The sequence below is a fragment of the Heterodontus francisci genome, chromosome 2 (genome assembly GCF_036365525.1).
Source record: "Heterodontus francisci isolate sHetFra1 chromosome 2, sHetFra1.hap1, whole genome shotgun sequence".
Classification (NCBI taxonomy): Eukaryota; Metazoa; Chordata; class Chondrichthyes; order Heterodontiformes; family Heterodontidae; genus Heterodontus; species Heterodontus francisci.
The window spans coordinates 33,349,666-33,377,624 of record NC_090372.1 but is presented as its reverse complement, the minus strand read 5'-3'; the positions used below and the strand labels follow the sequence as shown (position 1 = coordinate 33,377,624).

Below are 27,959 nucleotides of genomic sequence, written 5' to 3'. Positions count from 1 at the left end.
GGAATTTAGAAGAACCGAGAGGTGATCTCATTGAAATGTATAAAATTCTTAGAGGGCTCGACAGGGTAAATGTGGAGAAGATGGTTTCCCATGGCTGGTAAGTCTACATCTAGGGGTCATAGTCTCAGGATAGAGGGTTGGCCATTTAGGACGGAGAAGAGGAGAGATTTCTTCACTCAGAGGGCTATGAACTTTGGAAATCTCTATCCAAGAGGACTGTAGATGCTCAGTCGTTGAGTGTATTCAAGATTAAGATTGATAGATCAAAAGGACTAAGGTAGTCAAGGGGTATGGGGGATACAGCAGGAAAGTGGAGTTGAGGTGCATGATCAGCAATGATCAAATTGAATAGCAGAGCAGGTTTGAGGGGCTGTATAGTCAATTCCTGTTCCTATTTCTTATGTTCTTATATTGCCCCAACCATAGAGAAAGCTTTCCTCTATTTGCTTCGCGTAAAATCATACAAATGGATTTACGATTTAATTAACTATAAATCCTCCCACAAAATGCCTTAATTCCAACCTCAAAAGAAACTTCAGCTGCAACAGGGATATCTCCCACACCAGTCATTCTTGGGTGAATGTAGCCAAAGACCAAAAGGTCTGAAAAATTTTTTTGACAAGGATTCATGTAGTATAGCACTATTAATGATCTATAATGAATACAAATGCTTCCAGGCCACTTCAAGTTTGTAAAATGTAAGTTTTCCCTTTGTTTACCTTCGATTACCGTCAAAACGGTGGACCAATGCATTTGTATAAAATCACCAAAGTGACCTCAGCAGTTAATACAGTTAGTACATATAATTATGAAGGATGAAATAAATTTTTAACACCTAAACAGGACCTTGAAAACTTATTCATAAATCTGCGCTTGTTCATTGGCATCGTCTAACTTCTTCTCTGGCTTTCTTCAAGCCTCCCTCAGTCCACGTCTCAATGTTGTCCACCCATCTAATTTTTCCAGTTCCCCTTCTGTTTTTTCCCTCAATTTCTCCTTCAATTGTTGCCAAGACAAAGCTGTCAGGTCTTTGTTTCCAATGTCCGTACTTGACTATATTTCTCTAACTTTACTGAGCAACCTTTTTGATTCCTGAATGTCTACTCTTGATCTAACCCACTCATTTGTCTTTCTGTCTATCTAGCTGATTCTGAGCAACCTCCACCATTCCCACATTTCATAAGCTGTTATCCACCTCTCATCCTCTGTCTTCAGAGTCCAACTCTTGCATCCAGAATGCAACAATTTGCACTAGTGACCATATTAGACATTTTTTTCAACCTCATGCTGATGCTTTTGGACTTCCAGATGCTACTTAAGTCACTGGTCACACCTCTTGCCATAGCTAATCTAACCGGGATTTCATTTTTGGAGGTAACTTTGTTGTTTATTATTAAACCAAGGTACTTGAATTTGTCCACTGCCTCTATCTCGGTGCTTCTAATCTTGACTTTGCCACAGCCATTTAGAGCCATAACGTTGGTCTTTGCCTCATTTATGTTTAGTCCAAAAGATTCACCGTGTCTTTTGACTAGGCCTGCTCTAGCTCTTCCTTTGTTCTGGTCATGAGCATGGTGTCATCTGCATACCTGAGATTTCAAATGCTATGACCTCCTATGTCTCTCTGGTAACTCTCTTCCTGCACTATCTTCATTATCTTCTTTCCCACAGCATTAAACAGTATGGATGACAGAAGACACTCCCGCCTTACTCCCTCCTCAAACTGGAATTGGTTTGTATGCTCATCACCGACTTTGACGACTCATGAAGCATTTCTGTATAGCTCTTGTATTAGCCACACAAGATGTTTGGGTGCACCAAAGTCTATAAGTGTTTTCCATAGAGCATCATGCTGGACAGTGTCGAAAGCTTTGGCATATGAACATGAGTCAAAGCTGGGCTTCCTGAAATAAAAACAGAAAATGCTGGGAATACTCAGGTCTGGCTGCATCTGTGGAGAGAGAAGCAGAGTTAACATTTCAGGTCTGTGACCTTTCATCAGAACACCTGCTTGTTTTCACATTTCCCCATGCGATTTCTGAGCATAGCGTCAGTTGTACCCTTTCCTGGAATGAAGCTAAACTGCTCCTTTACCAATTCCCTGTTCACAAAGGGGGTGATTCTTCCTGATGACGTCAAGTAGTACTTTAGAAGCATGACTGATGAGATTGGCATACGATGTTTTGGACATTTCTAGTCTGAGTGCCTGCTATCTTAGGCATTGTGACCATCTCAGTTATAGTCCACTTGCAAGCCATTCACCTGTTGCCCATATATCAATAATTTCTTTCATTGCATCTACTGCTGTTTCACCTCCCACTTTTAGTGTTTCCGCTGGTATCTAAAATGGTCCTTCTGCCTTTCCACTTGATGTTCTTTATAGCTTTTCTTATCTCATCTTTCTGTTCTTCAGGTACTAGTTCTTCTTCTAACTTCTAATCTTTGTTGTTTATCTTTTCTGGTTCTTCAAACAGTTTCCTGCAGTAATTTTCCCATCTCAGCCTGATCTTGTCCTTATCATGTAACAAGTCTGCATATGTGTCCTTGATAACTATTCCTGGGTTGACATATTTCTTTCCAGCTATGACCTTGACTAATGAACATACGTTCTTGGTGTTACTATTCTTAAAAGCTGCCTCTGCTTCTACAGCTCTTTTGCTCAGCCAGTTGTTTTTGGCTTTTATACAGGTTTTCTTTACATCAGCACACAATTTGAGGTATTCTCTGCTTTGTACACAAATCTGTGCTAAAGTTTTCCAAACACTGCTAATTGACTGGTTAGGTTTTCTCTTTAGCTGATGAATGCAGAGCTGTAACATGGACCTTTCTAGGCAGCAACCATCATAACTGCTTTGGCAGACAATTTTATGACAATTTTCTGGTGTGATTTCTTGCCTTTTCCTCTGTTCCTCTTTTGTTTTTCTCCCCTAATGTTTCTCCTCAGTATACATCTTGTGGGCCTCTTGCATACACTTCATCAACTTGCCACTGACAAGATCACTAGTCTTGTGTCTTCTTGCAAAGTACTCCAAACTTGACTTATCCTCTACTCTCGGTGCATATTTCGGAGTTTGGACAGCACTATGTACTTTCCTCCGGGTCGACCCTGAGTCAATGATATTGACCATGGTGCTGAAAGAACCTTCAACCATAGGTCCATGGTAGCAGCTCATCAAAGCAAATACAAGTCTGCAGAGACTGGTGTACTTGCCACCTCTTATGTACTTCATTCCACCACAGGTCTTTCCTTTTTGAATGGGGGCAACTGTTTGTCTGTATGGAATTGCCTGACCTCTTGACTGAAGCTCTGAAGTTCTCCCTCAAAAGCACATTAGTGGCAAGTGTTGGCAAGGATTTCAAGTACCTCATACTGACACTATGTCCAACAGCAAGAGGGTTCAATATGGGCATGTGCCTCTGTAGTTGTCAATGGGAAGCTTCTTCAGAATGTATGCAGCAGTGTCTGTGAATACACGTTTTGACTCTTGATGAAATTTTTTGATGACTGGATCAGATTTCAATTCTGCAATTATATTCTCTGCAGCCTGACTAACTAGCATGTCCTGCAGGGCAAGGATACTTTTTGCCTTCCTTTACATCCAGTTCTGTAAGCTGCTTGCTAGTTTTGGCTCCATTAATAACCCTGGCATCAGAAAACATGCCAAGAACCTCCTGACTAGGTTGACCTGCTCATCTTTCAGCTTCTGAATCATTGGAATTTTACTCTGAAAGAGAAGCATATACTCCTTTAGCATAGGAAGTACACTAGCATAGAAATGTATGTTTAGTAGCATGTACTTTCTTCTGTGAGAGAGCTTCTGTGTGATTCTTCGCAGGTCTGGTAGCATCTGTGTAGAGAAACAGTTAACGTTTCAGGTCTGTGACCTTTCATCAGAACTCTGCCAGATGCTGCCAGATCTGCTGAGTATTTCAGGCACTTTCTGTTCTCATTACATAGCATTCTGGCTTGTTATACTTGACCCCAAGACACATGCAAATTTGGCTGAAGAACTCATGCAAGTCTGTTGACCATTTGAAGTCACTAAAGTGATCATGTAGAAGACATTCAACATGGAAATCAAAGGGATTGCAGACCTTCTTACATGCATTGTGAATGTGGTCTCATGAATCCCTATCTGCATTCAGCAAATGTGGGTTTTTTCCCTCTGCAAATGCGCACTTCCAAACCATTTTATGAGCCTGTCGTCATATTGCAGGAATCCACCAAGATAGATATCAAATTGTTCCATGGTAGTTTATGTTCGTCAAATGTTTCAGCTAGTTTTTCAAACAAGGATTCAGTGTCGACACAAATAACTGCAACAGAATCCAGATGGTGAACAACAACCTTTCCTAATTCTGATGATAAATAGCTAGAATTCCAAAAATTCTGATGACTTTCAGTGCTGGCTTCATCAATGTTCAGAGAGAAGAAACTTATCTTCACATCTTCATCCAACGTTTCTTGGAAGAACCTCCCAATGCCAAACCTCATTTTTTATGAAGCTGACGTGCGATCTACTCAAAGTTCGCTGGATGCCTTCTGATCTTTAGAAATCTCTTTTGCAAGAGTCTTTAGTGCCATGGTAAAAGGCAGATTGTTCTCAGAAAGAAAACCAAAAAGCATGGCTTCAAAATTTGTCCTCCGATCTTTGTTCGGTACAGATGGCTTTGGTGGAGATGAGGGAACTGATGACAATGCAAGGGTACTTGTTGTAGAAGTAGCAGCATTGAAGATTGGAGGCCTTTGGATGGGAGTTGTTTGGATGGGATTTTTTCAGCATTCCAGCTGTAAAATGGTAATAGTACCATCATATTTTCAAATGCAATATTGTGCACTTTCGAAGCAAAGTGGTTGAATAATGGCAACTTTGTACAATTTTGTGTACGTAATGAATAAAATTGCACTGTACTCAGAATACGATTTCATGAAATTTACCTAACAGCTGATAATTGGTCTTACGGAGCTTCATGTTCTCAATGTGATTTGCGCTTTCAGCATACTTCACAAGTGAGTTCTTTCCCCGCACACCGCAGTGTACTTCTGAATTGCACCACAGGCACTACACTTCGATGGGTTGCCGAATCTTTTGAAAGAAGTCAGCAAGTAACACACCACCAACATTTGCTTCCAGCCAGTCCCAGCACCACATATTCTTTAATCCCTTGTCAACCTCCTCCCCAAGTTTCTCATCTCCATGATCAACAATATCTTTCCTGTGGCTTGCCATGGTGCATATTTTCCTTCAGGAGCGCAAAGTAGCTGAAATAAATCGAGAGCCACTGGTTGAATACCGTACAAGCTTCCAGTCTGACACATATCAAGCCAATCACTGGCATGCTTGATCCTCGCCTTCCTCTATGTTCCTCGCCCTCCTCAACTGACCTCTTCAATGTTCCTCACTCTTCTTGATGCTCCTCCTGACCGCCACCTTTCATTTGCTGCTCAAGGACCTCCTGGCTAATCCAACAGGTCCTATCCTCCCATCCTGCTACTCCTGAGCTGACCAAGCATTTTTTCTGTCTCTCAGTGGCCAGCTGCTGAATTACTTCTCCAGGTCTCAGCTGTAAGCTGTAATTGGACAAGCTGCAGCAGCCGAGACTGGGAGAGACAGAATCTGTGACTGGAGGTCGGAAAGGAAGAAACCAATGGCGGATTTCCGAAACCCCAATGTCGGAAATTTCACATCCCTTTATATAAGGATGCCAATGAGGAGAAAGAAATTGCATTTATATAGCATCTTTCATGGTCTCAAGACATCCCACAATGCTTCGCCGTCAATAAGTTACTTCTGAATTAAGGGGTAGGTTTTCCCAACGTGAACGCAAAACCTGCGAAAACAAAGTGTATACATATGCAACTTAACTTTTGCAACCTGCATGAAGAGTAGACTTTCATCCCGCCAGTCTGGGTTGAATTCAAACCCAGGTCCCATAGATGAAAGGATGGTGTTGCAAACCAGTGCAACAACCAGTTCTTTTCCCTTACCGTACTCTGATCACATGCCAAGCTGCTGAATGTCTGTAACTGAGGAGGGTTTGAACCCTTTAGGTGGGTCAGTAAACACAGCCATTCAGAAGGAACGTTGATCATGGACTTGTTTGGTGCATCATAACTCCAATTTGTGTTATAAAAGCAAGCCATGTTCACCAGATAAGCATGAAAGCATTTCTGAATGTACTTACATAACTGGATTACTTATTTCACTTCACACCGTAATAGGAGGAAAACAGAAAACCAGCGATACAACTGAAATTTCCTTAAAAAGGGCAACATCCCTGTAATTTTGTTCATCTGTCCATTTTCTCTTATTCATTAAGAGTATGGCTAAATTTCATTTCTTTTCCTTTTGAAGCTTGACATTCTGATTTAAGGAGATACTCCACCTAGTGACAGCTGACATGTTAAAACTGTTTGATTTTGCCAGATAACAGGTTTCTGGAGCTACAGTCAAAATGATGCCAAGACCGTTGCTATTTCCACCAAGTTGAAGCAACTGGCCATTTCTAAGTGTTAAGTAAAATAAAATCATCTGTTTTTAATTTTTTTGAAGGATTTTGATAAGCTGCCAGTTGTAAAGTACGATAAATTCTCAGGTTTGTGTCCAGACAGTTGGTTGAGCTGCTGCAAGTCTGCATTTTATTCATTAGATGTTTAATACAGAAAACTGCTATCACAAAATTAAATTTGGAGGCTTCTTCCTTTCCCAGAGATAACCTTGGCATGTTTTACATTTAGTGATCACAGTGGTCACCTGATTATCCACTGGCCCCAAGGAAATTTAATCATCAAAAGCATCTCACGCTTGCTACTTGGTGCATCACTAAAATGGTTTTCTTTCTAACCTAAACCAGAACTGGTGCATGATAGACACTACCACCATGCCTCAAAAACAAATGAATGCAACTGCAGCAGCTCACCAAGGCTCCTTCATCAGCACTTCCCAAATCTGCGACCTCTACCACCTAGAAGGACAAGGACAGCAGATGCATGGGAGCACCACCACTTGCAAGGTCCCCTCCAAGCCACACACCATCCTGACTTGAAACTATATCGCCATTTCTTCACTGTCGCAGGGTCGAAATCCTGGAACTCCTTTCCTAACAGCACTGTGGGTGTACCTACACCACATGGACTGCAGCAGTTCAAGAAGGTGGCTCACCACCACCTTCTCAAGGGCAATCAGAGGTGGACAATAACTGCTGGCCTTGCCAGCAACACTCACTTCCCAGGAAAGAACTTTTAAAAACACGCATTTAACAAAATTAAAACCTACATCCATGGAACTACTTTCTGTAGAACTGAAAAAGTGCCAATAAAACTGGCAAATTGTTACTAGGGCAGGATGAACTGTATTAATATAAAAGCAAAATACTGCGGATGCTGGAAATCTGAAATAAAAACAAGAAATGCTGGAACCACTCAGCAGGTCTGGCAGCATCTGTGTAGAGAGAAGCAGAGTTAACGTTTCGGGTCAGTGACCCTTCTTCGGAACTGTATGAACTGTATTGCCTGAGTGACATTTATCAAAACAGCATGAAATGGAAAACAAAAAAAAAGCCAGCTGGTGGCTTTCTGATTTGTTTTTCCCTGTTAACAGCACTGAAGAACAACTTACATTTATTTAGTGCCTTTAACATAGTAAAATTCCCAAGGTACTTCACAGGACTGTTATCAAACCAAATTTAACACCATAGGATGGCTAGGGAAGATGATCAAAAGCTCGGTCAAAGAGGTAGGTTTTAAGGAGCATCTTAAAAAGGGAGAGGGGTAGAGACGTGGAATGGTTTACAGAAGGTACTCCAGAGCTAAGCAGCTGAAGGCAAGACCATCAATCGTACTGCAACCTTTAAATTCCCTATTATAATTGCTATTATAGAACATCAGCAAGAACAAACTGGAAAGGTCAGTGTAAACACCTGGGGAACCATCGATCAATTGAAAATTTGCAATATTTTCAAAATTAAAACCGCAAACCATATTCTCCTCATTCAGGCACAGAAATGAAACTCAAGTCTACAAGATTTAGATCATAGCCCAGAGCTCATATCATACCTGGAATAATTGTGTAGCTGACTGCTCGCTTCTTTAAGTATAGGTAATAGGGTTCAATAACTTCCTGCAGAAACACTATATCAGGGGTATACCTTTAAAAAAAGGAGGAAAATTTGTTTAGACATTCTTACTGAACTTCAACATCTAATAATCTTCAGATATTTTAATATAAACCCATGAAGGGCTCAGAAATCCAAATGCATTATGACAGCAACTCACATTTATATAGTATCATAATTATGTAGATATAGGCAAAAACAAAAATAGCTTGAGGATTTTAAAAAGAGACGACAGTAAAAGTCCAGGTAATCAATGCTGTTAAAGGTATTAAAGGTAAATACTTCCAGTTCAGAAAAAAAATATAGGAAATAGCAAAACAACAGAAAAATGCAGCAGAAGTGATAAAAAGCAAGGACTGGAATAAGTTAAAATGTATGCTAAAAATATCAGGGCATGAGGGCAGGACAGAGTCTAAGGCCCAAATAAAAGTATTTTAAAGAATTCATGGAACATATGAAATAAAATAAGTGAATTGGAAGAACAAATTCAGTTTAAAGGGTATGGCATAGTGTCAACGCTGAGATCTGACTACAAGCTGGGCATACTGGGAAATAAATATTCCAGGTTATAAGTAGTAAGAGTTGCAAAAAAAAAGGAAACAAAATAAAGCCTGCACCAAAAGCATTTACAAATATATTAAGAGAAAGAGAGTGCCAAAGAGTAATGTGGGGCCCTTAATGAAAGACACAAGTGATAATGTAATTGGAAATCAAGATATGTTAGACTTTGCATTTGCCTTCACAATTGAGGATGAGGATAAAGGACCACCAAATACAAGGAAAACTAAACATAAATCAAGGAGAGGAACTAACTAGATTCAATATAGGTAAAAAAAAGTGATGGAGAAATTAATGAGATTAAAGATGAAAGCGTCACCAGGATCCGATGACTTCCACCCCAAGATATTAAAAGAAGTAATGAGGAAATTGTTGATGCTATCATCATGGTCTTTCAAAACACTCAATTCAGGAATTGTCCTGTTGGATTGGAAAACTGTTGTTATCATGCCATTATTTAAGAAGGATAATAGAAATAAACTAGGAAATTATAAGCCTACTAGTCTAGCGTCAGTTGTGGGGAGTTACTAGAATCTATTAGGGATAGAGTAACTGAGCAGTTGAACAAATACGAGCTGATGGGAGTGAGCCTGCACAGATTTGTAAAGGGTAAGTCATGTCTAATAAACAGAGACAATTTTTTCTGAGGAGATAACCAATGTGGTAGATAAGGAAATGTCTATGAATGTTATTTATATGGACTTCAAGAAGGTATTCAACATGGTTCCACATAAGAGACTGTTCACAAAAATGAGAGCACATGGAACTGGGGACAACCTATTAGCTTGGATAGGGAATTAGTTAGGAGGTAGGGGACAGAGTCTCGGAATAATGGATACATACTCATATTGGCAGGATGTGGCTCATAGTGTCCCCCAGGGATCTTTACTAGGGCCTCAGTTTTTCACTATATTCATAAAGGCCTTGGACGAAAGGATAGATAGCCATATATTTAAGTTTTTTGGTGACACTAAGTTAGGTAGCATAGTAAATAGTGTAGATGGTTACAGAAAGTTTTCAAAGGGACAATGCTAGATTAGGTGAGTTGACAAAACTGTGGTATATGAGTTCAACGTGAGCAAGTGTGAGGTCACCCACTATGGAACCCAGAAAGGGAGATCAGAGTATTTTCTAAATGGAGAAAAGTACAGAAATGTGGATGCGCAGAGAGATTTAGGGATCCAAGTACAGAAATCACTAAAAGCTAGTGGACAGGTCCAATAAATGATTTAACAAGCTAATGCAAGGTTGACATTTAACTCAAGGGAACTGGAATACAGAAAAGGGTTTGGATCCCATCTAGAGTACTTACTGCATTCAGTTATGGGTATCACATCTCAGAAAGGATATATAACTGACCTTAGAAAGGATGCAATGCAGTTTCCACAGGGGCTATAAGGGTTAAATTATGAGGAAAAGTTGCATAAACTAGGCTTATATTCCCTTGAGTATAGAAGATTAAGGGGTGACCTAAATTATGTATTTAAGATGATTAATTAGACAGAGAGGCACAAATATTTCCTTGCTGGAGGAGGCCAGAACAAGGGGGCATAACCATAAAATTAGAGCTAGGCTGGTCAGGGATGATGTCAGGAACCACTTCTTTACACAAAGGGTGTGGAAATCTGGAATTCTCTCCCCTAGAAAGCAGTTGAGGCTAGGTCAATTGAAAATTTCAGAACGGAGATTGATAGAGAGTATGAAAGGTTACGGAACCAAGGCAGGTAAAAGGGGTTTAAGATAGAGATCAGCCATAATCTAAATGAATTGCAGAACAAGCTCAAGGGGCTGAATGGCCTCTTCCTGTTTGTGTGAAGGAAAGGAGTGGATGCTGAGCCTTTGCAAGAAATGACGGGAAGCTTGGTTAAGAAATGGGTTCCGAAAACGCTTTTAAAAGGTGGCAAGAGAGGTTGATAGATATGTTACAAGTGTTCCAGAGAAGCGGAATAAAATGGCTGGAAATTCTGCCAGCAATTGTCAGGATGGATGGACAGGGTGGTGTGGTGGAGAAGAGAATGAAAAGGAGACCAGAGAGGACTGGAAGGCAAGGGAGGAGATATAAAGCTGGATAAAGTTGCAAAGATAAGGTGGAGTACAGTCACAGAGGTATTTGTATATGAGGACCAAGATTTTAAATCTGACATTAAAGACAGGGCAGGTCAGCAAGGGCAAGGGTGATGGGAGAGATGGGCTTAGCACAGATCAAAAAATAGGTGGCAAACGTTGAAAAATTTGCAGTTTATGGAAGGCAAAAGGAAACAAGGCCATTGGAGAAGTCAAGTTTAAAGGGAACATAAGTGTTTTTCAGAACTTTGAAACTGCAGAACCTGGAGTGAGCAGCCAGAGTGGGAAATGGCAAGGTAGGGGCGCAAGCAGTGGGATAACAAAGATTGGGGCACATGTGTGCCTCCCAGAGGCACAGATTCCACGTCACAGAGTGGTTTGATCTTCAACTCCAGAAGCCAGCTGCTGCTCGCCAGAGACAGGCTGACAGTGGTTCACAGTGCCAGCCTTAGCAAGAAGATCCAAGGCCAGAAACACGAAGTGGCAAATGAGACTTTCGAGCAGTGTGTATTTGCAAATCTTGCCCTCGATACGGATAGGATGCATTTGGAATACAGGCAGCCCCAATATACTGTGGAAGCAGTCTTGCAATATTATGCATTACCTCGTCCAATTTCCTCTGTATCTAATTTGTTCGGCAATAATTCTATCTGCAGGACTAGTGGTAAATTACACCTTGAAACAGATTAATGCTTAAACTAATCTAGCAATCTTTTGTACATTGTAATCTCCAGTGTACAAATCATAGCTTCCATACAGGTTTCTGTAGCTTGTGAACCTCAACTTTGTTACTTGGTATAGAAGTTTCACCTTTTTGCAAAGAACAGTTAAATAACAGTTAATAGGGGAAAAGGACAACACTTAAAGTGTCCTGGCCAATATTTATCTCGCAACCAATGCCTCCAAAAAAATTCTGGTCATTATCACATTCATGTTTGAGAGACCTTGCTGTGCATAAGTAACAATTGGACGGAATCATTGACACATTCCAACACCATGCAGACATGCTATTGAGAACTCCCTTCACACCTGGGTGCCTCTTCAATGACATCAATGTATTATCAACAACAAACTTTATTTTGATCAACTTTCATGGCAGATTTGGATGTGTAGCTGGTTAGATATTCTGAATTGCTTAAATGTTCCCAGAGACTGAGCACAGAAACAAAGGGATGAAGAGAGACTGGGTTAGAGCACCACGATGTGTATAGTTTAGAGTCCACTGTAAAAACTCTCACCAGATAGTCATTGTGAACTTGTAATCCCAACATAAATGCACCTTTTCACAGACAGCACTCCTGCAAATATACAACTTTTTTGCTACCAAGAATTTGCACACTATAGACAGTTAGTTCTGCCACCACAGAACAAGACAGGTGTCACAATTTAGATTTGTTTTCAGATCTGAGGGGGTACAGGAAAGACTGAACAGGCTGTGGCTCTTTTCTCTAGAAAAGAGAAGGCTGAGGTAGTGAACCACGAGAGGTATTTAAAATTACAAAGGACCTTGATAGGGTAGACGTAAAGAAGTCATTTGCACTTGAGGGAGAGCCCAAAACTAGGGCCCACAAATATAAGATAGTCACTAATAAGTCTAATAAGGAATTCAGGAGAAACTTTACCCAGGGAATCATGAGATTGTTCAACTTACTACCATATGGATGCGTTGAGGCAATTAGCATAGATGCATTTAAGGGGAAGTTAGATAAGTACATAGGTACATGCAAAAAGCGTTTGATACAGTGCCACACAACAGACCTGTGAGCAAACTTGTAGCTCATGGAATAAAAGGGACGGTAGCAACATGGATATGAAATTGGCTGAGTGACAGGAAACAAAGAGTAGTGGTTAATGGATGTTTTTCGGGCTGGAGAAAGGTTTGTAGTAGAGTTCCCCAGGAATCAGTGTTGGGACCCTTGCTTTTCCTGATATATATTAATGACCTAGACCTTGGTGTACAGGGCACAATTTCAAAGTTTGCAGATGATACAAAACTTGGAAGCATCGTGAACTGTGAGGAGGATAGTGCAGCATTTCAAAAGAACATAGACAAGTTGGTGGAATGGGCAGACAGATGGCAGATGAAGTTCAATGCAGAGAAATGTGAACTGATTTATTTTGGTATGAAGAACATGGAGAGACAGTATAGAATAAAGGGTACAATTCTAAAGGGGGTGCAGGAACAGAGGGACCTGGGTGTATACGTGCATAAGTCATTGAAGGTGGCAGGACAGGTTGAGAGCTTAATAAAGCATATGGTATCCTGGGCTTTATTAATAGGGGCATAGAGTACAAGAGCAAGGAAGTTACGCTGAACCTGTATAACACACTAGTTCGGCCTCAGCTGGAGTACTGCGTCCAATTCTGGGCACTGTACTTTAGGAAAGACATGAGGGCATTGGAGAGAATACAGAAAAGGTTCATGAGAATGGTTCCAGGGATGTGGAATTTCATTTATGAAGATAGATTGGAGAAGTTAGGACTGTTTTCCTTTGAGAAGAGAAGGCTGAGAGGAGGTTTGATAGAGGTATTCAAAATCATGAGGGTTCTGGACAGATAGAGAGAAATTGTTCCCACTCGTGAAAGGATCGAGAACAAGAGGGTACAGATTTAAAGTATTTGGTAAGAGAAGCAAAAGTGATACGAGGACAAACTTTTTCACACAGCGAGTGGTTAAGGTCTGGAATGCACTGCCTGAGAATGTGGTGGAGGCAGGTTCAAGTGAAGCATTCAAAAGGGAATTAAACAGTTATATGAAAAGGAAGAATGTGCAGGGTTATGGGGAGAAGGCAGGGGAATGGAACTGAGGGAGTTGCTCTTTCGGAGAGCTGGTGCAGACACAATGGGCCGAATGGCCTCCTTCTGCACTGTAATGATTCTGTTATTCTATGAAGGACAAAGGATTAGAAGGATATGTTGATAGGATGAGAAGAAATAAGGTGGGAGGAGGTTCATGTGCAGCATAAATACCCGATTAAGCCTGTTGGGCCAAATGGCCTGTTTCTATGCTGTAAAATTGAATGCAATTCTAGGTAAATCATTGGTTCACTGCATGCTCCTCCTCCACAAACACACAATCAACTAAAAACTACACCCAGGTTCACATGGAAAGTAGGTGTCCATGAATGCTGTTATTTTATATATACACACACATATAAGTTACGACTGAAAAGGTGAAAGGTGGCAATCGGCAACTGTGCTGAAAGACATGTAAAATACATATTTTCATAACGTCGTGTGTATAAATCACGTCACAAAATATTTTAGGAGCTGATTGTGCCTTATTGTACTGATGTAACATTTGTACTCACAGCGCTAGGCAAGAACAAACACCCCGTGCTCTTTCCTGCAAGTTTGCCAGATCAAGTCCATCTACATTCCAGGTTAACAACGAGATCCTACTTTCATCTATTTGTGGCTGTGCACTGTCGCCCTTGCTGGTCTGCACATTGTCAGTTTCTGTCAAATCAATACTGCATTAAAAAATGAACAGTAAAAGAATATTAATCTATAGTTACCTTAACTGCTCTTAAATTACATATCTATGTTCCCTTCTCCTCCCACTCACATAAGCTGCATTGCCTGTATCACATTGCTTAATACTTATGCGTGGCCTTATACACATGCATACACCCTTCCTCTTACAGATATAAACCACACTAATATAACAATAGCGACCTGCATTGATATAACATCTTTAACATTGTAAAACGTATCAAAGTGCTTCACAAGAGTGTAATCGGATGCAAATTGAGCCAAAGGCAAAGATATTAGATGGGTCCATACAGAGGAGACAAAACCAAAAACAGGAAGACAAAGGAGAAGAGAAGTTCAAAGACGGAAAGCTGCAGGAGAAGACATGCGCTCCCTGTCCAGACTTAGCACGGGAGGTATACAGCTTGTGTTAGACTGTAAATTGCTGCCCGAGTTTATTGCTATAGTTTAAGTAAAACATAATCAATTTCTTCTGACTTTGTCTCAATAAAGTAGATTCACAACTGAATATCTTGTCACATCTGTTCTTTTACCAGTAAGGGGGACGAACCTTACAAAGACTCCATATGGCTACTGCAGCAAGACATGACTAATTTGTGAACTCTTTTTGATGGAAAAAAAATCTCGAGATTAGCAAGCCTGGCCAACATGCGTCTCGGGAGGGGAACCTTATTGGAGTGGACCCAACAGCCATCAAAGGCATTCACGAGAGACAAAGGCCAGGATTTTTCCTCGGCGAACATGAGCCGTCCACCGACTGAAAAGTCGGTCGCGAACCCGTGTCCACCTGGCCTGGAGATCCGATCCGCATTTTGCGGGTCCCCGGCCTTTAATTGTTCTGAGATGGGATTCCACCCGCTTGAGGCAGGAAGTCCCGCCTAACAGAGCTGCCGGCCAATCAGTGGGCAAGGGTGGTCGATTGAGCGGCCAGGGGGTAGGTGGGTGGGGCAGCGGGGGCAGCCCTCCGTCGGGCACATTCTGGGGCAGGCGGGCCATTTTTTGCCACTAACGTCCTGCGTAAATTGATAGCAGGAGCAGGTCTGGAAGGGCCCCCACTCCATTTTATGCACCCCACCCCCCAACCTTCCCGCTCTTTGGGAGTGGGGCGTAAAATTCCAGCCATAGTGTCATGTTGTCTAAAGATGGCAAACAGGTCTTCGAGGAGAAATTAGATAAGCTACCCATCAATGAGGTCAGGCGTTAATGGCTGGATGCCTGAATGTAGGTGATCAGAAGCCAAATAGGGAAGTCATAGAGTTTATTCAATGTCGGATAGGTCAGAAAAAGTTATAAGTCGAAAAGGCAAGGAACCTTCTGGCTTAGCAACGGGTCTGAGATTTGGAACAAAAACAAAAACTGCTGGAAAAACTTAACATGTCTGGCAGCATCTGTGGAGAGAGAAACAAGAGTTAACATTTCAGGTCTGTGACCTTTCATCAAAGATTAGAAAATAATTAGGTTTTAAGCAAGTGAAGGGAAGGGAGGGTGGGGGAGAGAACAAAGGGGAAGGTGTTTGATAGGGCACAGTAAAGGCCGGCTGTGTCGGGTTCGGGTTCGGGTCGGGTTGCACTTTTGGTCCGGCATTCGGGCTCGGGTCGGGACGAGTCAGACACACTCTATCACAGGTAAGTGTTAATTTAATTTTTGGACTAGAAAGGTGGTTTTGTTACAGTTATTTTAAACTTGTGCAGATCAGCAACAAAGTGAAAAACAGAAGGTAAGTCAACTGATGGTCGGGTCAGGTGTGGGAAAAAATGGAAGGACTCAGGCCGGGTCGGGCTTGGGGTCAGTTGTGGTTCTGTCGGGCTCGGGTCGGGTTTTATTTGCAGCCCAGAGCAGGCCTTTAGGGGAGAGGGTGATTAAATAACAAAGCTGTCCTGGGACAAAGGCAAAGCGTGTGTTAATGCTTGTGGTGGAAGACGAAGCATTAGTCCAGAGAGAGTGTTAATAGCAGAATAATGAGCAGCTACATGACTACATGGTTAAAAAAATTTGGATTTGGAACTGTGTAACCAGTGTACGACTGCTTTGTTACAACAGCTGAATGCTGGCAAGGGGAGTTGAGGAAAAAGGAAGAAGAAATGAAATAAGTTAAGAGGGTCCAAAGCAGATTTTTTTTTTACAAATATTAATTCGCAGATGGAGGAAAATATAACCCTTAAAATAGGAAAATCAAAGGTTACTTTTCAGGTTTATAATGAGACGCAGAATACACGAGATGAGAAGTAATTGAATATGCAATTAATATCACACGGGCAGTCTGATAATCCACATGCTGCAAGTAACTTATGGTCAGTGCCATGAATGATTGCAACTCGGATGAGACCCTCATCATATATTGTGTTCCGATTGCATTCCAATCTTAATTAAACCAACAACACCGATGAACCAGTTAGACTGCAGTTTCTTTTTCTCCCCCCTTATGTTGCTACTTATTCCTTTTTGGGTCCTTTTCACCTTGCTTACTCCAGATTTCATGGCTCCCATATCTTTAGCCAATCATAGGTGAGATGTAAATCCCTAATGCCTTTAGAAGTGTCTTTGTCTACCTCCACTAATGCACCCAGGATAATACATGGAACACCCTTTCAGAGAATTATTTTAACTACTGGAATTTCCTGTACCTTTCTATAGGATCTCTCTCCTGTCTTCAATTAGCAGCATAGCTTTACATCATCAGCCCTAATTTTAGGATTAAACTATTAAGTGAACTTATTTAACAAAAGACAAATAAACAACGGAAATACTGTGCATAGAATTTCCATTCACATTACTTCCTGAAAGGAAAATAAAAGGTTGCAATTTGAATGTTCAGTTTTTTTTGTAAATATTATTTCTTTTCTTGTGTTTCTGATAATAGTACTCATCTAAACTATATAATTTATATAGTTATATAATGTGGTCTCCTCTACACTAGGAAGACTAAAACGCAGACTGGGTGGATCACCTCTGTTCAGTCCACAAGAGCAACCCTGAGCTTCCTGTCACTTATGATTTCAATTCCCCACTGTGCTCCCTTTCTGTCCTTGGCCTGCTACAGTGTTCCAATGAAGTGTAACACAAGCTCAAAAACAATACCTTATCTTTCGACTGGGCACTTTACAGCCTTCTGGACTCAACCTTGTGTTCAATAATTTTAGATCATAACCTCTGCCCCCTTTTTTTTTTCTTGTTTTTGTTTTGCTGGTTCTCCCCTCCCAGTTTCTTTCTTAATCCCTTTACTTTGTGTTTGGGCGGCTGCTTTCCTGCCATTTACATCTCATCCAGATGCATCTTTTGTTTCTTTACTTGCCCAATTATGACTCCCCTTGGCTTTGTACCATGAAAACATTTGTCATTTAATCATTTGTCCTGCCCGCCATCCTGTCACAGACCTTCCCTTTTGTTCTTATTCCTCCTTCCCACCTTTCACTTGCTCAAAACCTATTACATTTCTAACTTTTGCCAGTTCTGATGAAAGCTCACAGGACTTTTTCTCCACAGAAGCTGCCTGTCCTGCTGAGTATTTCCAGCATTTTCGGGGTTTTTTTTTAAAAAGTAGCTTGACTTCCCATTCAAACTTTGTTTACAGGCAAATTAAGCTATCAACCAGTTTTACAGAGTTATAAGTTTAGGGCAAGTTTCTGACGATAGCCAATTATTTCAAAATCAAGGATATTCAGGGATGTGCAAGGGGATGTTCTCCACATCAAAATGTGAATCTGTACAGAGACACACACGTCTATGTATATTATAGACAACTATAAAATTCTTATAAATGTTTACACCATAAGCTTTGTATTTTTCCCTATTTATTAGTTACACTACACTCCGAAGAATGGTTAAGTAATGGTTAAAATAAATGGAGTCCATGCATACCATCCCTGGGAGTCTGCTTCTTCAACCAACTGCGAGGCAGGTTCCATTGTAGAGGAAGATGGCTGGACAGGTGCTTCAAAATAGGAATTAAGGGCTCTCTGCAAATAATTACAGAAAATAAAAATCAATCCAAAATAATCTTCAGTCACCTTTTTTTTCCAAACAATCACATTGATGCAGTTTAACTATAAAAGTGCCACAGTCTGTAACTATGCTTTTACGAGCAGCCATCATCTTACAATAGCTGATCTGGTTTTTGTACCCTTCCCTACCCTCAGGCTACTCTCTTGTATTCTATGACAGTTAATCAAATTTAAATCTCACTATAATGAGATTGATTAGGAGCAAATAATTAAAGCAGTAATGCCCCAAACCACAACTAGGTTGGATGTGGTTGGCTGGGTGGGAGCTTAGAACATGAAAGAAAACTTAACAAAGAAAGGAAATGACCCTACCAAGGTACATACGATTTTTCTCCTTCATCTCCCATGTGCTACTACAATACCACTGCAGTTAACAGAAATGGAGATACTTAAAGGACAGCTATAGCGTACTGTGCCTGAGGTATAACCTAGCACTTTTAAAATCTCTTTGGTAGTAAGATTGAAACAGTAAGAAAATATGATAAGTGCCTAGGCAAAGAAATAGCACCTTTAATGACATCTGGACTACCAAAGCACTTTACAGCCAATTAAGTACTTTTGAAGTGCAGCCACTGTTGTAATGTAGGAAACACATAGGTAACACTCCATAAATGTTAACTACCTGTTTGCACTGACCTCCCACTTATATTGCCATTATCAATGCAACACTGAATCGCAATATAGATTTCCCTGAAATGACCCAGTCCACCTTTCCAAGATAGCTACAAAATGGTGGATTTTGCAGTAGTGTATCTTCTGAGATGTTACATCAATTTAGCATGTTGGTCTGGGGAAAGGTCTGCTGCTCTTCTTCAAAATAATGGGATCTCTTACGTCCACCTGAGAAAGCAGTCAGTATCTCATGCGAAAGACAGTGAAGAACTAGCGATGGACAATGGATGTAGCTCTGCCAGCAGTACCCAGATCCTCAAATAAAACTGAATGTCCCATTCTTCACTGAACAGTAAATTGATCAATGTAGCAATTCCAACGCCTCTTTTCACCTTCCCTGCTGATATGGAAGGAGTCTACTTGCGCACTGGGACAGACGGCAAGCTCTACAATCTATCAAGGCTGAAAGCGAAGACAAAAACACATCACGTCCTGATCAGAGAACTCCTCTAGGCTGATGATGCTGCAGGAGTTGCTCACATGGAAATTCAGCTACAAAGACTCATGGATTGTCTCTCCCATGCCTGTAACTTGTTCTCCTTGACCACAAGCATCAAGACAACTGTGGTCGTGGGACAAGGTGCTGCATCTCCTCCCCTTTCACACTAAATAACACCCCACTGGAAGTGGTTAGCAAATTCTGCTACCTTGGCTCCACAGCGACAATCAAGGTGAGCCCAAAGATGTTTTATCAATACATTAAGAGTAAGAGGATAACAAAGGAACGAGTAGAGCCCATAAAAGACCAAAAAGGTAACCTATGTGTAGGGGCAGAAGCTGTTGGTATTGTTCTCAATGAATACTTTGTGCCTGTCTTCACAAAAGAGGGGGGCAATGCAGATATTGTAGTTAAGGAAGAGAGGTGTGAAGTATTGGATGTGATAAACATAGGGAGAGAGGAAGTATTAATGGGATTAGCATCCTTGAAAGTTGATAAATCACCAGGGCTGGATGAAATGTACCTCTGGCTGTTAAAAGAAGCAAGAGAGGAAATAGCGGAAGGACTGGTGCCAGAGGATTGGAAGACTGCTAAAGTTGTACCTCCGTTTAAAAAGGGAGTGAGGGATCGACCGAAAAATTACAGGCCAGTCAGTCTAACCTCAGTAATGTGCAAATTAACGAAATCGATTCTGAGACACAGGATAAACTGTCATCTAGAAGGGCGCAGATTAATCAAGGACAGTCAGCAGGGATTTGATCAGGGAAGATCTTGTCTGACCAACTTGATAGATGAGAGTAGTGCAGTTGATGTGGTCTACATGGATTTTAGCAAGGCTTTTGACAAGGTCCCACATGGCAGACTAGTTAAAAAAAAATCCCATGGGATCCAGGGAAATGCAGCAAGGTGGATGCAAAATTGGCTCAATAGCAGGAAACAAAGGGTAATTGTTGACGGGTTTTCGTGACTGGAGGGCTGTTTCCAGTGGCGTTCTGCAGGGCTCATTGCTGGGTCCCCTGCTTTTTGTGGTATATATTAACAATTTGGATGTAAATGTAGGGGGCATGATCAAGAAGTCTGCAGACAACACAAAGATTAGCCATGTGGTAGATAGTGAGGAGGATAGCTGCAGGAAGATATTGATGGTCTGGTCAGATGGGCAGAAAAGTGGCAAATGGAATTCACCCAGAGAAGTGTGAGGTGATGCTTTTGGGGAGGTCAAACAGGGCAAAGGAATACAGGATTAATGGGAGAATACTGAGAGGTGTAGAAGAAGTGAGGGACCTTAGAGTGAATGTCCACAAATCCCTGAAGGTGGCAGGGCAGGTCAAGAAAGTGGTTAAGAAGGCAGATGGGATCCTTTCATTTATTAGCCAAGGTATAGAATATAAGAGCAGGGAGGTTATGCTGGAACTGTACAAATCATTGGTTAGGCCACAACTTGAGTACTGTGTGCAGGTCTGGTCACCACATTACAGAAAGGCGGGCAACCATAAAGACGGGGCTAAAGCGTGGCGAGTCGAAGAGACTTAGCAGTTGGCAGGAAAAAAGACAGAAGCTCAAGGAGAGAGCCAACTGTGCAACAGCCCCGACAACCAATTTTATCTGCAGCACCTGTGGAAGAGTCTGTCACTCTAGAATTGACCTTTATAGCCACTCCAGGCGCTGCTTCACAAACCACTGACCACCTCCAGGCGCTTACCTATTGTCTCTCGAGACAAGGAGGCCAAAGAAGAAGTAATTGCACTAGAGAGGGCACAGAGGAGATTTACGGGGATGTTGCCGGGACTGGAAAAATGCAGCTATGAGGAAAGATTGGATAAGCTGGAGTTGTTCTCCTTAGAACAGAGAAGGCTGAGGTAAAGGCCTACTCAGGTCGGGAAAAAGAGCCCGACTGAACCACAGCAGACCAATTTTGCCCCAAGCCCGACCCCGACTCGACCCGACCTGAGCCCGACCATCCCTTTACTTACCTTCCGACTCTGAACCTGCAGCGCAAGTATGATGACTTCATAGTGACGTCACTCGCTCACTGCGCAGACTCAGTTTCGTCCCGGACTCACAGCTCAGGTAAGTTTTTTAATTTCAATACTTACCATGTGTCTCCGGCCCGGCCCAACCCGAGCCCGAAAGCCGGACCCGACCTGACCCAAACCCGACACATGTCGTCGGGTCCCATCGGGTTCAGGTCGGGTAGCAGTCCTTTAGGCTGAGGGGAGATCTGATTGAAATGTACTAAATTGTGAGGGGCCTGGATAGAATGGATGTGAACCTTAGCAGAGAGGTAAGTGACTAGGGGGCATCGATTAAAAGTGATTGGTAGAAAGATTAGAGGGGAGATGAGGAAAAATGTTTTCACCCAGAAGGTGGTGGGGGTCTGGAACTCATTGCCTGAAAGGGTAGTAGGGCAGAAACCCTCAACCCTTAAAAGATGTCCAGATATGCACCTCAAGTGCCGTAACCTGAAGGGCTACAGACCAAACGATGGAAGGTGCGATTAGACTGGTTGGCTCGTGTTTCAGCCAGCACAGACACAATGGGCCAAGTGGCCTCTTTCTGTGCCGTAAACTTTCTATGATTCTATGATCTGTTTTTTGATGCAGAGCTTGATGCACGCATAGGAAAAGCAGCTATCACCTTCAGCCAATTTGCGAAATGCGCATGGAATAACACCAAGCTGATGGTTTATAAGGCCTGTGTTCTCAGCACCTTGTTGTATGGCTGTGCAGCATGGGTGACATACAGCTACCTGGAAAAACAGCTCATAATTTCCATCTTCACTGTCTGTAATGCATTATAGGTATATTCTGGCAGGACAAAAATCACAAAATGTAGCAGTCCTTTCAATGGCAGAGTTCCCAAGTTGGCACTAATCAAACAGAGGGGCCTTCAGTGGATCGGACACGTCTGCAGGCTGGAAGACGCATACCCAAGGACCTTCTGTATGCTGAGGTAGCAGCAGCCAGATGACCAGTGGGGCATCCAAAGCTCCGCTTCAAGGAGCCTTGCAAGCGCGACATGAAGGCCCTAAATGTTGACTATCGTGCCTGGGGATCACTAGCTGGCGGAAGAGGGAAATGGCGACACATCCAGTGGACTGGTGTGCACTACTATGACGACCAGCTCGTACAGTAGCTTGGCAACAGGCGCCAACATCAGAAACAACAACTCACAGCATCACTTGGCAGCTTCATGTGCAGCACTTGTGGCAGAACCTGCCTTTGAAGGACTGGCCTTCACAGTCACCAGCAAAGGTGCACCAAGAGAAGTCACCCCCCCTCCCCCTCTAAATGGATTCCATCATCTTTAGTAGATGGAAAGATGCCAACCACACTGGCCACTCCAATGCCTTTCACTCTATGGCACTTTAAATGAAATCAGCACGAACAGGCCACCAACTTTTACCACTCAGTGAACCTACTTCTAGGAGCCAGTCATTTTCCGCCAGGTAACACTGAGCTATGGCCTCATCAGTACCGGTCACAACAGCGAATTCGGCACAAAGACCCTCGCGGTGTCGGCGCCTCTCCACTTCCACTTCCTCCTCCTCCTCCTTGGCCGTCGGACCGGCCTTACCAGTCGGCTCTTCATGCTGGGGCCTGGCCGCTACAAGTTGCTCCGGGCCGCCCAGCCTCGCTCTCTTGCTCTGCGGCTCGCTCATCGTCCGAGCTCTGCGCATGCGCCGCTGCCGAGGGGATTTAGACTAGGTGGAAATTCTGATTCTTTCCCCCTGAAAGGCCTTTGGTTTAACATTGTCTGAAAGACAGGACAGCACTCCTTCAGTACTGTGCTGCACTGTCAGCTTAATTTTTGTGCTCAAGTCCTGGAGTGGGACTTGAATCTTCTCACTCAGAGGCAAGAGTGCTACTAATTGAGCCAAAACTGAAAATGCCAGTAACGTCTATTAATATTCATTATAAGCCCACCAACTCCCACAGCTGCCTCAACTACATTTCTTCACACCCTGCCTCCTGTAAGGACTCCATTCCATTCTCCCAGTTCTCCGTCTCCGACGCATCTGCCCTGATGATGCTACCTTCCACGGCAGCGCTTCTGATACGTCCTCCTTTTTCCTCAGCCGAGGATTCCTCCCCACTGTGGTTGACAGGTCCGGCCCATTTCCCGCACCTCTACCCTCACCCCTTCCGCTCCCTCCCAGAACTGCGACAGGGTTCCCCTTTTCCTCACTTTCCACCCCACCAGCCTCCACATCCAAAAGATCATCCTCCGCCATTTCCGCCACCTCCAGCATGATGCCACTGCCAAAAACATCTTCCCTTCCCCTCCACTGTCAGCATTCCGAAGGGATCATTCCCTTCGCGACACCCTGGTCCACTCCTCCATTATCCCCACACCTCATCTCCTACCCACGGCATCTTCCCCTGCAATCGCAGGAGGTGTAAGACCTACTCATTTACCTCCTCGCTATCCAAGGCCTCGAACACTCCTTTCAGGTGAAGCAGCGATTTACTTGTACTTCTTTCAATTTAGTATACTGTATTCACTGCTCACAATGTGGTCTCCTCTACATTGGGGAGACCAAACGCAGGTTGGGTGACCGCTTTGCGGAACACCTCCAGTCAGTCCGAAAGCATCACCCTGTGCTTCCGGTTGCTGGCCAGTAAAACCCCACCCCCCTGCTCTCACCACATCTCTGTCTGGGATTGCTGCAGTGTTCCAGTGAACATCAACGCAAGCTCGAGGAACAGCACCTCATTTATCGATTAGGCACGCTACAGCCTGCCAGACTGAACATGGAGTTCAATAATTTCAGAGCATGATGGGCCCCCTTTTTATTTTTAGTTATTTTTTCTTTTTTCTTTTTTAATTTTAATTTTTTATTTGTTAATTTTATTTTAGTTTGTTTAGTTTGTTTCTACTGTGCCTACCCACTGTTTTTTTTCATGTTTGTGCTTGGGGCCAGAGCTGTTCATTTTTCCATCAATTAACACCCTCTCTGTACTAACGCTTTGTATTTCACCACACCATTAACATACCATTTGCCTTTGCTCCATGACCTTCTGGTCAGTTATTCTCTGTGACCTTGGCCTATCAACACTTTCCGTTTTGTTATCTCTTGCCCCACTCCCGCTTTACTTGCTTAAAACCTATTACATTTCTAATATTTGCCAGTTCTGATGAAGGGACACTGACCTGAAATATTAACTCTGCTTCTCTCTCCACAGATGTTGCCAGACCTGCTGAGTATTTCCAGCATTTCTTGTTTTTGTTTTATTCCGATTCCATCCCCCTCCTCCGGACACATGGACTGCGCACTCTCAGCATTACCAAGGTGATTGGAGGAGGAGGGCGGGGTAGTCTCTGGTTTCCGGTCACTCTCTAGCCCCATCAGCAGGGAGACTGCAGCATAGCACAAACTTTCAAATGTCCCTCACTGGGACTGACATTTTTAGCTTGGAGCTGTTGTGATCCCTGCTCACACTCATTCGAACACGATACCTTCGCTGCACCTCCCTTTCTGCGGCATGCTGGCAAGTTTTCATATTTATTTGGACTGTGAAAGGTTACAGCCCCTGTTCCACTAATTAAAGGGGACACTCCTCAATTTTTTGGCAGCACTTCAGCCTGATGCTCCTGAATTTTGACCACAAGGGTTGCCAACTCTGATTTCATCACATGATTCCCCCCACATAAAACTGGTCAAATATCCATTCTTCCCCATTTGCATTTTTTATATTTCTCATAAACAGAAATGTTCAAAGAAAATGAAAGAGATGCACTTTTTTAATGCTCTTTTTTTTATCCTGGAATGCTCACAGTAATTTTCAGGAAATTAACCTTCAATTCCTGGAGACTCCAGGGCAATCCTGGAGGGCTGGCAACCCAATTGACCACCTGATAGATTCGGTGTGGGTGGGGGTCTGTGTTGGAGTGTGGTAGAGCTGGCAGATTGGAGGATCATCTTATGGCTCTGCTCCAGGGCCTGGCCAAAATTCACACGTCCAGGATTCACAGGGAGGGTCGCTCTGACGTCCTGCCTTTGTTTTATGGCCTAAAGTACACCCAGGAGAGAGATCACACAGTTTTCACCAGTATGCTCGAGGCCTTCTGTGACTGGTAGATACCACAGGATCTTACTTGTATCATAAATGATGAGGACAAAATTATAATTTAGTTCAATTTATTTTTGAGCTACACTACTAGTGCCCTCCTCTTGAGCATTACCTCAAATTTACTAACACTGAATTCCTCCTGCCACCTTTTAACCTATTGCCCAATCTTAGCAATATTCCTTTGCGGTTTCCTTTGGTCTTCTAATAAATTAACTATTTCTCTTATTTTGGTATGATCTGCAAATTTTGACACCTCTCCCTCTAAGCTTATATCCAAATCATTGACATACACAATGAACAGATGTGACCCCAGAACTGAACCCTGTGGGGAAATCACTACCTACTTACAACCATTCTGAAAAAATGTCCTTAACTCCTACTCTCTCTCTTCTCCCCTCTAACCAATTTTTAATAGTATGTTGTCTTCTCCTAATTCAATGCCCTTAATTTTCCCTAATAATCTACCGTGTGGTACCTTGTTAAAGGCTTTTCTAAACTTCAAATACACCAGCAGCCACTGCATTTCCCCATCTACTATTACCTCCTCAAAGAATCCTATGAGGTTTGTTAAATAAGAGCATATCTTTTGAAATCCATGTTGGTACTTCTAATTATTTTCTCTTTATTTAGATACATTGAAACTTTATCCTTAACTAAAGACAAAAATTTTCCCTACCACAGACTTTAAACTAACTGGCCTGTACTTAGCTCTGATACCCTCTGATAAAAGGGGTACTACATTGTCCGATGTCTAGTTCTCCAGTACACATCCACACTCAATAGAGCTTTGAAAAATATCTTGGGCGTCGTCAATTTCCTCCTTCATTTCCCTGTTTACTGATTTTTAAAAAACGTTACCATTCTTTATGATGTTTTGAAATAGTTTTCTTCATACTCCCTCCATGTCTTTTTCTTAACCTATTCTTTTTCTCATGGTCTCCCTTTTCATCATTTTTTCTTATAGGCCTCTTCTTCAACTTTAATTGGTTTCTAACAACTTTATTTATCCATGGCATCCCAAAACTACTAGTAATTTCCATCATTTGTAATGGAAAATACTTATTCTGTACCTTTTAAAAAATATCCCACTGTTGTTCTCATTCCTGTGTGCAAATGTCTCCTTCTACCTCACCTCACCTAGCTCACTCCTCATCTTTGTAAAATCTGCCCTAATCCAGTCTGGGGCTTTAGTTTTTATAATGACTATTCATTTTATAATTGGATGTTAAACCTTATCATATTGTGGTCACTACTCCCACATTTGGCTCATCTACCTGATCCAATCCATTACTGATAACCACATCTAGCAACACCTCCCCCTTGTAGCCCTTAAAATGTGCTGCTGGAACAGGGAGTTCTGTACACATTTCAGAAATTCCACTCCCTTTACTCCATTCATTCCCTCTCTGTCCAAAATCAAGAAATCTATGATCCAAATCATCCAGAACAATAATGTTATTCCTAATCATCTTCACGTTACATTACATTGTCTGTTGTAGTGATACTGGATAATGTTAATGATGTTAGATGTTGGCAAGGACACCAGGAGAACTCCCCTCCTCTTTTTCAAAAAATGTTATGGATTAGTTTATATCCACCTGAGAGACCTTTCACAACCTCAGGTCATCCCAAAGCATTCTACAGCCAATGAGGCACATTTTGAAGTGTAGTCACCGTCGTAATGTAGGAAATTTGGACACAGCAAACTCCTGCACTTAGTAATGAGATAATGACCCAATAATCTGTTTTAGTGTGGTTTAACCAAGGTTCTATTTAGTTTTAACATTATTTCCCTGCTTTCATATTCTATTCATCTAGAAATGAACCTCAGTATTTTGTATTCTTTGTGACCGACCTCATAAACTTGTGTTGCTATTTTTTGTCATTTATGAATCTGTATTTCTAGATTGCTTTGCTCCTCCATGCCATTTTAGTTTCTTATCTTTCAAGGAGTAAATAACTTCCTACTGTAGGGTGACCATATTTTCTAAGCAGAATCTGGGGACAGACAGCCTGACATTCACACACATGGCACAGTGGCGCAGTGGTTAGCACTGCAGCCTCACAGCTCCAGAGACCCGGGTTCAATTCTGGGTACTGCCTGTGTGGAGTTTGCAAGTTCTCCGTGTCTGTTCCGATGAAGGGTCACTGACCCAAAACGTTAACTCTGCTTCTCTTTCCACAGATGCTGCCAGACCTGCTGAGTGGTTCCAGCATTTCTTGTTTTTATTTCAGATTTCCAGCATCCGCAGTATTTTGCTTTTATCTCCCTGTGTCTGCGTGGGTTTCCTCCAGGTGCTCCGGTTTCCTCCCACATGCCCCTAGTATAGGTAGGTGGTAGGGAAATATAGGGACAGGTGGGGATGTGGTAGGAATATGGAATTAGTGTAGGATTAGTATAAATGGGTGGTTGATGGTCGGCACAGGCTCGGTGGGCCGAAGGGCCTGTTTCAGTGCTGTATCTCTAAACTAAACTAAACCATCCAATTTCCTCACACGTTTTTGGAGAGTGCTGAAATTGCAGGCAAGGATCAACAACAT

At 42.3% G+C, this 27,959-nt stretch overlaps 1 protein-coding gene across 1 annotated transcript in view; it reads right to left on the bottom strand.

Moving 5' to 3' along the window:
* tdp2b (tyrosyl-DNA phosphodiesterase 2b) overlaps positions 1–23,052 on the bottom strand; it is a 40,542-nt gene extending 17,490 nt beyond the window's left edge. Inside the window, exons 1-4 of the mRNA XM_068056805.1 lie at positions 22,766–23,052; positions 18,091–18,188; positions 14,049–14,210; positions 8,057–8,148 (exon numbers count right to left, since the gene is read on the bottom strand). Coding sequence (XP_067912906.1) covers positions 8,057–8,148; positions 14,049–14,210; positions 18,091–18,188; positions 22,766–23,023 — 610 coding nt within the window. The 5' untranslated portion in view covers positions 23,024–23,052. The remainder of the gene's footprint in view (positions 1–8,056; positions 8,149–14,048; positions 14,211–18,090; positions 18,189–22,765) is intronic.
* Positions 23,053–27,959: the final 4,907 nt, after the last annotated feature.